At 46.7% G+C, this 12,500-nt stretch overlaps 1 protein-coding gene across 1 annotated transcript in view; it reads left to right on the forward strand.

Annotated features, from left to right (window-relative positions):
- Positions 1 to 12,500, forward strand: part of myom2a (myomesin 2a) — a gene marked incomplete at both ends in the record, with an annotated part of 42,411 nt that overhangs the window by 12,105 nt on the left and 17,806 nt on the right. Inside the window, 10 exon segments of the mRNA XM_080546600.1 lie at positions 277 to 365; positions 1,667 to 1,831; positions 2,059 to 2,220; positions 5,396 to 5,537; positions 6,005 to 6,204; positions 6,423 to 6,476; positions 7,713 to 7,840; positions 9,094 to 9,277; positions 11,035 to 11,209; positions 11,657 to 11,778. Coding sequence (XP_080402726.1) covers positions 277 to 365; positions 1,667 to 1,831; positions 2,059 to 2,220; positions 5,396 to 5,537; positions 6,005 to 6,204; positions 6,423 to 6,476; positions 7,713 to 7,840; positions 9,094 to 9,277; positions 11,035 to 11,209; positions 11,657 to 11,778 — 1,421 coding nt within the window.

Consider the following 12,500-nt stretch of genomic DNA (forward strand, 5'->3'; position numbering starts at 1 on the left):
TTTCCACCAGGAGGTCAAAGTGTCGTGTCGGAGGTGGAGGTTGCCGTGGAAGAAAGAGCACATGGGTTGAGAGAGAGAGAGGACTCTAATAGTTTCTGAACTCTGAGACCAGATAATAACATAGCATTAACTCCCTTATTAAATGTCCTGGTAACACTTCTACTGATTATAGATGATAATAATTAAGGCTGGAACACAATACACACATGCACACATGTACTCGGCTACTGTTCATTTGAGCCAATCAGATTGTGACGTTGTACTTCCTGTCTCCAGGTGTGCAGTGAGTGACACGGCTGAGTACAGCGCCGTGGCAACCAACTCCCATGGCTCAACTACCAGCAAGGCTTCTGTCATCGTGAAGAGTGAGTCCCATCTCCCCCCTCACCCCCCCCCCCCACCCTCTCTCTCTCTCTCTCACACACACACACACACACACACACACACGCACCCCTCCCTGTCTACATTTCTCTCCATCTCTATCTCTACACATCTCTCTCTTTCTCTCACCCTCACACACACACACCCCTTTCTCTCTACATCCCTCTCTCGCTCTACCTCTCCCTCTCTCTCTCTCTCTCTACATCCTTCTCTCGCTCTACCTCTCCCTCTCCCTCTCTCTCTTTCTACCTCTCCCTCTCTCCCATCTACCTCTCTTTATCTCCCTCTCTCTCTCTCTCTCTCTGTTCTCTCTCTCTGTCTCTCACACACACAAACAGACACACACACTCCGCCCCGCACTCTCTCTTTCTCTTTCCCCTTATCACTCTATCCTTGTATAAACTGCACTGCCATTAAAGTTCCAGAAGCACCAGTCAGTCAGCCATTGGTTCTGTTTCTGAAAATGCTCCTGCTGTTCCTTCCAGGACCAGGTGGGGGAGCTGTGGAGTCCTCCGGACTTCCTGGTCAAGGTGAGAGAAAGACCCAGTGTTGTTGCTGAGGATACTGGGGGAGGGCACGCTGAGAGGAGGGCAAGAGAAAGAGGGATGGGGTGGGGAGGGGGAGGGGGAGGGGTAGAGGGAGGGAGGAGTGCTGGACTGGATCCCAGGCGATGTGCGCTGACTGGAGATCAGAGGTCACAAATAACAGATTGTGTCTAAGTGGTCTGATAAGCAGTGGAAACTACTGTGAGCATGACGTACGTGTGTGTGTGTGTGTGTGTGTGTGTGTGTGTGTGTGTGTGTGTCTGTGTCTGTGAGGTGTGTGTGTGTGTGTGTGTGTGTGTGTGTGTGTGTGTGTGTGTGTGTGTGTGTGGGTGTGTGTGTGTGTGGGTGTGTGTGGGTGTGTGTGGGTGTGTGTGCGTGCGTGCGTGCGTGCAGGTGGGTGGGTGGGTGGGTATGTGTGTGTGTGTGTGTGTGTGTGTGTGTGTGTCTGTGTGTCTGTGTGAGACTTTGGTTTGTTGTCTTGGTCCCAAGCCAGGAAGAACAAGAGTGGACCTGTGTTCAGAATAAAGAGTGAATATTACACACACATGAACTATCAACCTCTCCTACTGAAGACGGTACCAACGGTGTTGTGGCAGAGATATTTAAACATCATATTATATGGATACATCAGACCAGATCAGATAGTGGTATGAAATGTTAATGAGTATATATGTGGGTATAACTTTTTCTTAACATTTTTTATTTTTTATTATTTATTAAAAACGGTTATTTTGTTTCAGTGCCCATGTTGACAGTGATCCACCCCAGTAAGCTGGAGATCACCATGATGGATCGGTTCGGCGTGACCTTCGGTGTGGAGGGGGGCGCGGTCAGCCTGGTGTGCACGGTGGTGGTGATCCCCGACCTGCCCAACGTGCCCCCACTGGCCGAGTGGTACAGAGACGGTGAGGGCTGTTACAGGACCTCTCATATTGTAAAACACACTGTAAAACACACTGTAAAACACACTGTTAAACATACCATAACATACTGAAATACAGAGAAACAACAACAACAGGAAAAGGAGCACATTTCTAGGCCTACCACCAGTTCCCCGTTCATCCCCTAGTCCAACCCAAACCTCAGTCCTCCGGGCTTGACACGCCTGTTCCTCCTCTCCTCCGTGTACCAGACAAGCTGCTGAAGGCGGGGCCTCTGGCGGAGATGAAGGTGGGAGGGGGCGTGGCCAAACTCACCCTGCCCCACCTGGCCAAGGATGACGAGGGCCTGTACACCCTGCGCCTGTGGACCAAGACCGGCACCACGGAGCACAGTGCCTACCTGTTCGTCACAGGTAACTCCCTGTCTGCGTCCCTGTCTGTCTGTGTCACATAACTGTTTCGCCTAACCTGTTTGTTTCACGAGAAACCGTTTAAGAAACACGTCACATGTCTGTTTGTGATTAATTGAGTTTCCAAGCAACTTCAGATGTGCCTTTATTGGAATTTATTGCCTCGGGAGGCCTGGTCCTAGTCATGTAGGCTGTTACTTAGCAACACATAGTCCATACATACATGTATACATACATACATACATACATACATACATACATACATACATAAATACATTATTTCTCCTGGGACATCTACTACCCCACTGTACTGTTTCTCATGTGTTATGAAAACAAATAAACCTTCATTTTTCTAGCACGACGACTGCCAATGGCCCCTGGTCCTAGCATAGATTACTTTTTCCTGCTATGACTGATGGATAGATGATTCACTTACTTAGTCAAACGTATTTGTTGTAAGTCGCTTTGGAATAAGCATTCTGCTGAATGCCAAAAATATAAATGTATGTAAATACATACATACACACATATATACACTTATATACATACAATATATAACAAATTAACATGGTAATGTACGTCCATTATGGTATATTTGGTATTATTCCTGTTTTCTCATTTTAATTGGTATAGGTCTTGAGATTTCAGTAGGCTAACTGTCGTAGGCTAACTGCCGTAGGCTAACTGTCGTAGGTTAACTAGTAGTTAAGTAGTGTTTCAGAGGTACAGCTGCTTGACAGAGAAACGGACTTAATCCTGCCAATGGCCCCTGGTCCTAGCATAGATTACTTTTCTTGCAATGACTGATGGATAGATGATTGATGGATAGTTGATTCACTTACTTAGACAATTGTATTTGTTGTAAATCGCTTTGGATAAAGTTGTTTGCTAAATGTCCAAAATGTAAATGTTAATAACAACTCCACACTAATAACGATCATAATAATAATGAAAACTAAATATTTATTTATATTAAAAACAATTAGAAAAACCAAAAACAGATCAACATGTTCTTTAGCAACTGAGCTGACTTACTAGAAAACAATACTGACTAGGTAACTAACCAGCTGAGTGAACTCTGAGATAACATTCATGTTCCCCACTCTTCCCTACCCCAACTTTGTGGGCATTTACATTTTACGTACATACAATACATTTTTACCATTTAGCAGATGCTTTATCCAAAGCGACTCACAATTAGAAATTACAGGGACAGTCTTCCTGGAGTAACTTATGGCTAAGTGCCTTACTCAAGTGCACACTAGTGGAGGTGTTCCCAGGTGGGATTTGAACTCATGGTGTTTGAACTCATGGTGTCACTCATGGTGAACTCCTAATGAACTCCCTCACAGAGGTACAGCTGAGGTTACCGGAAACAAAAGTAAACAGACAGCAAACGAGATCAGAAATGATAACCCAAGCCATTGCTTTCTGAAGTATGGTTAGAGGACCACATCTTATGGTGGAGAGGAAAGAAGACTTCACTTTTGAACAGCTGGTGTGAGTGAAAATAACGTCAAACGTCAGAAAAAAGCGAAGACCGTCGCATTTTCAATGACGTGCGAATCGGAATCACAAGAAACATCCGACCCGTCCTCTTAGATCACAGTCGAAAATGACATTCAGGTTTAGAGCGAGGGTGGGGTATTCTTGAGCACTGGCTGTGAGTGCAGCGTGGCATGTACTGGCCTCACTGTCGGAAAGCGGTCATTGTATGTTTAGGTTTAAAAACCTATGTTTCAAACCTACCTAGTTCTATGCATTCAAACAAAGAAACATTACATCTTCTCAATTCGAACCAATGTTGCTTGTCTCCCCCTGGTGGAAGATGTGTAGTCCACTGCAAGCTATGAAGAATTCCTATCAACTGGGTTTGGGCATAATCATGGTGTCATAGGATTTTATGGGAAGCGAAAGGATCTCATGAAGTGACCAGACTTGTTTGGACAATGAATCGTAGTGGTCCTTGCCACATAATAATAATGGAAGAGAAGCCTCAATTTCTCTCCCTTTTCTTTTCCCTTTTTAAATAATTATATTATTATTTTCTCAGATTTATTTCCACATTGAGGCCTGAAGCGAATCGGAGAATATCCGAATCAATTTGCTTTTTAACTGCTTACACGTACATGTTACATATCCCACCTGTGCCAGATGTGAGCAAAATCAGAATTGTGTCACTTCTACCTGGCGGTTTAAATGCGGCCACAGAGGTACAGCTGCCTGACAATCAGAGCTCTGGTATGTGCTGTGTCAGGGAACAGCGTGTGATAAGGGAACATCTGTGGCAGGGCCTCCCGTTCCCACCAGCCTGCCTCCTCGGGATGTGTCTGTACAGGAGGCCACGCCAGCCCCGCGGGCCGCTGCCTAACCACAGGATGTTTCTACATTATGTTTCTACGTTATGCAGCATTATCTCCAACAAGGGGAGGCGGGTGGAGGTGGGAATCAGAGGACGGGCTGATAGTTATGAATGGAATGGAATGTGGAATGGTATTATCATGTTGATGGAATCATCGATACGGTTCCTCATTCCATTCCGTGGATTACAATGAGCCCTGCATTCTCAAATTCCCACAATCTCCCGATGTTACCTCACCTCCTTATCGTTGTCCTTGTCATTGTTTTGATTTTATTTCCTGGATCGTTTCCTTATTACCTCATGTCCTCGTGTCCTTATCACCTTGTTTGCGTTTGACCTTGTTATTTATTAATAATATAATTTATTATCTGTCCCTTGTCACCATAGAGTAGATCGTTGTTTCCTTATGTCATTATCTCCCTTGTCTCCTTATCACCTTGTCTCCTAGTGTCCTTATCTCCTTGTCTCCTTCTGTCCTTATCACCTGGTTCTATCATCTCCTTGTCTCATTGTTCTATCATCTCCATATCTCCTTATCTCTTCATCCCCTTATCTCCTTGTCTCCTTGTCTCCTTATCTCCTTATCTCTTCATCCCCTTATCTCCTTATCTCTTCATCCCCTTATCTCCTTGTCTCCTTGTCTCCTTATCTCCTTATCTCTTCATCCCCTTATCTCCTTGTCTCCTTGTCTCCTTATCTCCTTATCTCTTCATCCCCTTATCTCCTTGTCGCCTTGTCTCCTTATCTCTTCATCCCCTTATCTCCTTGCCTACTTGTCTCCTTATCTCTTCCTCTCCTTGTCTCCTCGTCTCCTAGACGCTGCCCGCGCTGAGCCCCATGCTCCTGGTGCACCAATGAGCGTCAAGGCCTACGACATCAACAAGGACTACGTCCTGGTTGCCTGGAAACCCCCCAACACCACCAGCGAGCCCGCCATCACCGGATACTTTGTGGACAAGTCAGTTTACCTCAGTTTACCTCAGTTACCTCAGTTACCTCAGTTACCTCAGTCACATTAGCACCACGCACGTTAGCCTCCATAGAAAACATACCTTGGGACGCGTTAGTTTGACGAGTCTGAAACTCTTCTGACCAGATTGTTGATGGTAGGAGCATTTGTAGACCAGCTGTAAAGGTCTCTCCTAATACAGTAATCCTTTTATAGGACAACTTAGAAAAACAACAACATTCTAAATGTATTTGCAAGGAAAATTAGAGTTGTGTGTCTGTGGTGAACCATGTGTTTTCTCCTCCTCCTCCTCCTCCTCCTCCTCCTCCTCCTCCTCCTCCCGCTCCTCCTCCTCCTCCTCTTCCCCCTCCTCCTCCTCCTCCTCCTCCTCCTCCTCCTCCCGCTCCTCCTCCTCTTCCCCCTCCTCCTCCCCCTCCTCCTCCCCCTCCTCCTCCTCCTCCCCCCCTCCCCCCCAGACGTGAGTCAGGCAGCGAGGCCTGGTCCCAGTGTAACGACGCCCCCGTGAAGATCTGTAAATACCCCGTCCACGGCCTCAGCGTGGGCCACGTCTACCACTTCCGGGTCCGGGCGGTGAACAGCGCCGGCGTCAGCAGACCCTCCCGCCAGTCTGACAAGGTCACGGCCCTCGACCCCGCCGAGAGCGAGAGGCTGCAAGGTGACTGGACTCTGCACACACAAGCGCGCACGCACACATACACGAGCGCGCACACACACACAAGCGCGCACGCACACACACACGCACACACATACACTCACACCCATACAAGTGCTCGCACACATACATGCACACACACACACACACACACGCACACTGTTTGTAAAGTGAAGTGTGTGGCATAATCATTGGTTTCTTGTCTTCTTCTGTGTCAACAGTGATTAAACTGGAGGGGAAGCATGAAGTAGTGATTAAGGATGACGACCTGGAAGGTACTGATGCTGACAGAGACAGAAACATCTACTATACTCTAGTCTCTGCTCTGTTCTACTCTACTCTACTCTACTCTACTCTACTCTACTCTATACTCTACTCTACTCTACTCTACTCTACTCTACTCTACTCTACTCTACTCTACTCTACTCTACTCTATTCTGTTCTGTTCGTCTTGATAAGAACTCTTTCTTATAAGCAACATAATAACTCACCATCATCTCCATCACTGACCATCATCCATCAACGACGTGGTAGCATTTATCTATCGGATAAATGTTCAATATATATGTATACATAAATACATATCCATGTGTACTCGGTGGTGTAGAGGAGTTACACAGTAATTAATACCTAAACCCTCACCAGCAGTGTGAGACCTCACTTCATAACAACTCCACACTAATGACCATCATAATCATAATAAAATCTAAATATTGCTTTAAAAAAACCGATAAACTAAAACAAATCAACATGTTGTTGAGCAACTGAGCTGACGTACTAGGTAACTAACCAGCTGAATGAACTCATGGATAAGGTTCATGTTCCCCACTCTTACCTGTGCTTCCCCTTAAATTCCCTCCTGGGCCATAATCTCAAATAATCTCAAATATAATCCCTGAATAATCCAGACTCTAACTCTGACACAGTCACGCTAAAACTAAGACAGTAAACCCGCTCAAACTAATCTTAACCTCAAATATGATTCTATTTTTACATTGTACAACGTTGTGACGAAATACATTTACACTGCTAGAGCCTGTTTCCCGAACCCAGATTAAACCTAATCCTAGATTCCCAAAACATTTTGGATTAATAATCTAATCTTAATCTGCGTCCGGGAAACCGGCCCGCGGCTGTTGTCATGGATACGCAGTAGCTGTTAAATGTGACACGGTCTGGTGAAAGGGCTAACAAGTCGGCAACCAAAATCGAAACGTTCCGACTTTTATTTTGAAACACGGAAATACCTTTCAACGTTGTCGAAAATCACAACACACTCTCGCTATTCAAGCCAAAATACTGCAATGCGATGGATTCGGTGAGTAATCCCCACTGATACCTAGTTCACTATAACACTGCTTTACATTGTTAGCAGGCTCACAGAACAAGCTGTGTTAGTTGACTAGCGACGTGTCGTTGATTTCCACCAACGCTGAGCGGCTGCCGACTTGTGACCCCTTTCACCAGACCGTGTCACATGTGTGTTTCTACACCGTTCACTCCTGACGTAGGGTACGTAACCATACCGGGCGAGCCCACGGACGTGTACGCCTCCGAGGTGTTCAAGTCGTACGTGGTCCTGAGCTGGACCCCCCCCAGCCCCCGCGGACGGGCCCCGCTATGGTACCTCATCGAGAAGGTGTGTGTGTGCGTGTGTGTGTGAGAGTGAGAGTGAGAGTGAGAGTGAGAGTGTGAGTGTGAGTGAGAGTGAGAGTGTGAGTGTGAGTGAGAGTGAGAGTGAGAGTGTGAGTGTGAGTGTGAGTGAGAGTGAGAGTGTGAGTGTGAGTGAGAGTGAGAGTGTGAGTGTGAGTGAGAGTGAGAGTGAGAGTGTGAGTGTGAGTGAGAGTGTGAGTGTGAGAGTGAGAGTGTGAGTGTGAGTAAGAGAGAGAGTGAGAGTGAGAGAGAGTGCGAATGTGAGTGAGAGTGAGAGTGAGAGTGAGAGTGCGAATGAGAGTGAGAGTGTGAGAGTGAGAGTGAGTGTGAGAGTGAGATTGTGAGTGAGAGAGTGCGAATGAGAGTGAGAGTGAGAGAGTAAGAGTGAGAGTGAGAGTGAGAGAGTAAGAGTGAGAGTGAGAGTGAGATTGTGAGTGAGAGAGTGAGAGTGAGAGAGTGTGAGAGTGCATGCGCGTGTGTGTGTGTGTGTGTGTGTGTGTGTGTGTGAGTGTGTGTGTGTGTGTGGTCACTCCCTTCACCATCCCTTTCGATCCAGATCACTACGTCACAACTTGTCCACTACAGCACGGTCCAGTAATTAGACTAGAATAGACAGAAATGATTGAATAGTTTAGACCTCTAATTACCTCCAACTGTCATAATATCAGAATGGTGTTGTTTCATAGTAGTCTGATAACATTGACATGGTAGAAGTAGAGTACAATCAAGACAAGTAGGCCTAGCCTAGACCACAGCTGGCTATGTACAGCAGCTAAACACCTACAGTACACTAAAGAGACTGCCATCATCCCTCCCCCTTCCACCTCCCGCCTCCTCCCTCCCCCTCTCTCACCCGCCCTGACCCTACCACACCCTCCCTCCCCCTCTCTCAACCTCCCGCACCTTCCCTCTCCCGCCCTCTCCCTCTCTCACCTGCCCTCACCCTACCACACCCTCTCTCCCCCTCTCTCACCTGCCCTCACCCTACCACACCCACCCACCCCCTCCCTCAACCTCCCACACCCTCCCTCCCCTTCTCTCAACCTCCCACACCCTCCCTCTCCCTCCCTCCCCCTCTCTCCCCCTCTCTCACCTGCCCTCACCCTACCACACCCACCCACACCCTTCCACACCCTCCCTCACTCCCACCCCACCCTCACCCTCCACTCCCACCAACCCCCCCCCCTCTCCCCCCCACCCACACCCTCCCCCACCTCTATCCACCAAACCCTCCCATAGTCCATAGCAGGCACAGGTGCATGGCAGAGAATCAACACGTCAGTCAAACTGCAGTCGCCCCGCTACCCGGTGTTTGACCTGGAGGAGCAGAAGCAGTACCAGTTCCGCGTGTTCTCAGTTAACCTCTACGGCGCCAGCGACGCCTCCCAGCCCACAGCGCCCGTACAGAAGGTGGACGCTCACGGTAAGAGAGGGCCGCAGTCAGGAGACATGGAGACACACTTATACACACACACACACACACACACACACACACACAGAAGGTGGACGCGCACGGTAAGAGAGGGCCCCAGTCAGGAGACATGGAGACACACTTATACACACACACACATACATGCACACACACACACACACACGCTCGCAGGCGCAAGCACACACAGAGGCGAATGCACACAGCCGCAAGCACACACAGACACACGCGCGCACACACAGACACAAACTATCACACACACACTCACGCACACACACACACACACACACACACGCACACACACACACACACACACAGACACACGCACGGACACGCACACTCACACACTGGGACATACGTCCTTAGGGTAGTGGGGAGCGTGGGCTGTGTGGGTCTGTAGAAGGACATGGCTCCTGGCTCGCTTCCTGTGTCAAGCTGATGTAGCACACAACATACCGTCCCTGTATACATGATACACGCACCTACAGGCACTTACAACACCTCTCACTGTCAGGAAGGCTTCAAGTTAAAGTTTCAACTTTTAGTGTTACATCACATTACACAAGTGAAAGAGAGTAAACTTCTTTGGCAAGACAATAAGGCAAAAGGCAAGATAAGTGAAGATAAAAAAGTGACAATAGTACAGGACATACAGTACCAGTCAAACGTTTGGACACACTTTCTCAGAACGAGAAAATAAGCGACAAATAAGACAGGATACAATTAGCAGAACAAATAGTCAATAAAATAGATAGTTCAAGTAGAATGTCATGAGTATTGCACTCTGTGGCAATGGGAGTAAGTAAGTAAGTACATCTTTATTTATATAGCACCTTTCATACAAGAAATGAAGCTCAAAGTGCTTTACAACAGGAATAAGAACATAAAGTGAATATAAAAACATATACATGCATATAATGAATATAAAAGCAGGGGGAAAAAGTAAAAAGAAAAGGTAAAGATCTAACTTTCATATCCCTTTCATCGGGAGTGTGAGGTAGTATTGAGTAAATTGACTGTGAGTTTAGGGTTTAGGTGGTCTGTATACTTCCATACTCCTCAACCATAAATGAGTAAATGAGTGCTGTGTGTTCCCCATATGTCCCAGGTAGCGAGCGGCCTGTCGGTACGTACGATCTAAAGCCCACACGTCTGTAATCACCTCACCAACCCACTGAGCAGGTTTATGTCACGTGACCACCCCTCTCCTTCTTATGTCACAATCCCAAAAACCGGTCGGCCATCTTTGTTTGTGTTGCCGTAGAAACTAACCACACGGATGATGATGATGATGATGATGGGCATGATGATGTCACTCCCGTCCCAGTCTCAACCTAACGTCACAAAACAAATCAAATCCCCGTAATCCCAAAATGCGTTCCTCCCCACACCGCCCCCGCCACAGGGACAATGGCACTGTGATGTTTCACACCACCACAGACACACACTCAAACTTCTTGTTCTTAAAGATACACACTGTGCAAACAGGTCTCGCTGCTGAAAGGTGAGTCACTGGATCGAGAATGTGTTTCATTCCTTTCATTTAATGAATTAAATAATGATTATTTAATAATACCTTCTTTAATAATACCTTCGTATTTAAAACTTACGGTATATTCAGTCAGCTCATTGTATAGTGATCAGCTGGATTCAGCTCTTCAGCTCCCAACGTGCGTATGTTTTTAATACAGTAATATCATTGAATAATAATAATAATAATAATAATAATAATGATGTGTGTCCTCCTCTAGGCGTGCCCTCCGCCCCTGGTCAGGTGGTCGCCACCAGGAACACCAAGTCCTCCGTGTACGTCCAATGGAACGCCCCCAAATCCCCCAACCACCTGATGGGGTACTACATCGACGCCTGCGCCGCAGGCTCCAAGACCTGGTTCCCCTGCAACCACAAGCCCTACAAACACACCAGGTACACAACACACCTGGTAGACAACACACCTGGTAGATAACACACCTGGTAGGTAACACACCTGGTAGGTAACACACCTGGTAGGTAACACACCTGGTAGACAACACACCTGGTAGGGAACACACCTGGTAGATAACACACCTGCTAGGGAACACACCTGGTAGATAACACACCTGCTAGGGAACACACCTGGTAGGTAACACACCTGCTAGGGAACACACCTGGTAGGTAACACCTGCAACCACAAGCTGAGTCTATAACACGACAACATTTAGAAAAGGTGAAGGGGTCTGAATACTTCCTGAAGGCTCTGTAGGGTCAGATGGTGTGATGACATCAGTGTAGGGTCAGATGGTGTGATGACATCACTGTAGGGTCAGATGGTGTGATGACATCACTGTAGGGTCAGATGGTGTGATGACAGTGAGCTGCTGCTGTGGTTGGCAGGTTTGTGGTCCACGGCCTGAGCCAGGGAGAGACCTACGTGTTCCGCGTCCAGGCGGTCAACGTCTACGGGCTGAGTGACGAGTCCCAGGAGTCCACCCCCATCCTGGTGGAGCCTGCTCTGAGTAAGTCTGACGAACCCTACATGGTCTTATGAACTCTACATAGTCTTATGAACTCTACATAGTCTTATGAACTCTACATAGTCTGATGAACCCTACATAGTCTGATGAACCCTACATAGTCTTATGAACCCTACATAGTATTATGAACCATACATAGTATTATGAACCATACAGTCTTATGAACCCTATATAGTCTTATGAACTCTACATAGTTTTATGAACCATACATAGTCTTATGAACCCTACATAGTATTATGAACCATACAGTCTTATGAACCCTATATAGTATTATGAATCCTACATAGTCTTATGAACCCTACATAGTATTATGAACCCTACATAGTCTTATGAACCCTACATAGTATTATGAACCATACATTTTCAACGTTGTTGAGAATCACAACACAAACTCGCTAGTCAAGCCAAAATACTGCAAGTCAATGAATTCGGTGAGTAATCCCCACTGCTACTAGAACACTACATTGTTAGCAGGCTCACAAAACAAGCTGTGTTAGTTGACTAGCAATGTGTCATCGATTTTTCAACAACGCGGAAATGTATTCACAAGTCCGATCATGACATCAGATCCCGACATGAGGACCTAAGCATTAGAACGTGTCACATTTATAGGGGTCAACATGTAGAAAAGGCATATTTGCCTTTCTTAAAAAAAAAATCTAAATACAATATGGTTTTACTGTTCCTTCCAGACAGGGGAGTGG

Source organism: Nansenia antarctica, assembly GCF_963989245.1.
Source record: "Nansenia antarctica genome assembly, chromosome: 16".
In the NCBI taxonomy this organism is placed as follows: Eukaryota; Metazoa; Chordata; class Actinopteri; order Argentiniformes; family Microstomatidae; genus Nansenia; species Nansenia antarctica.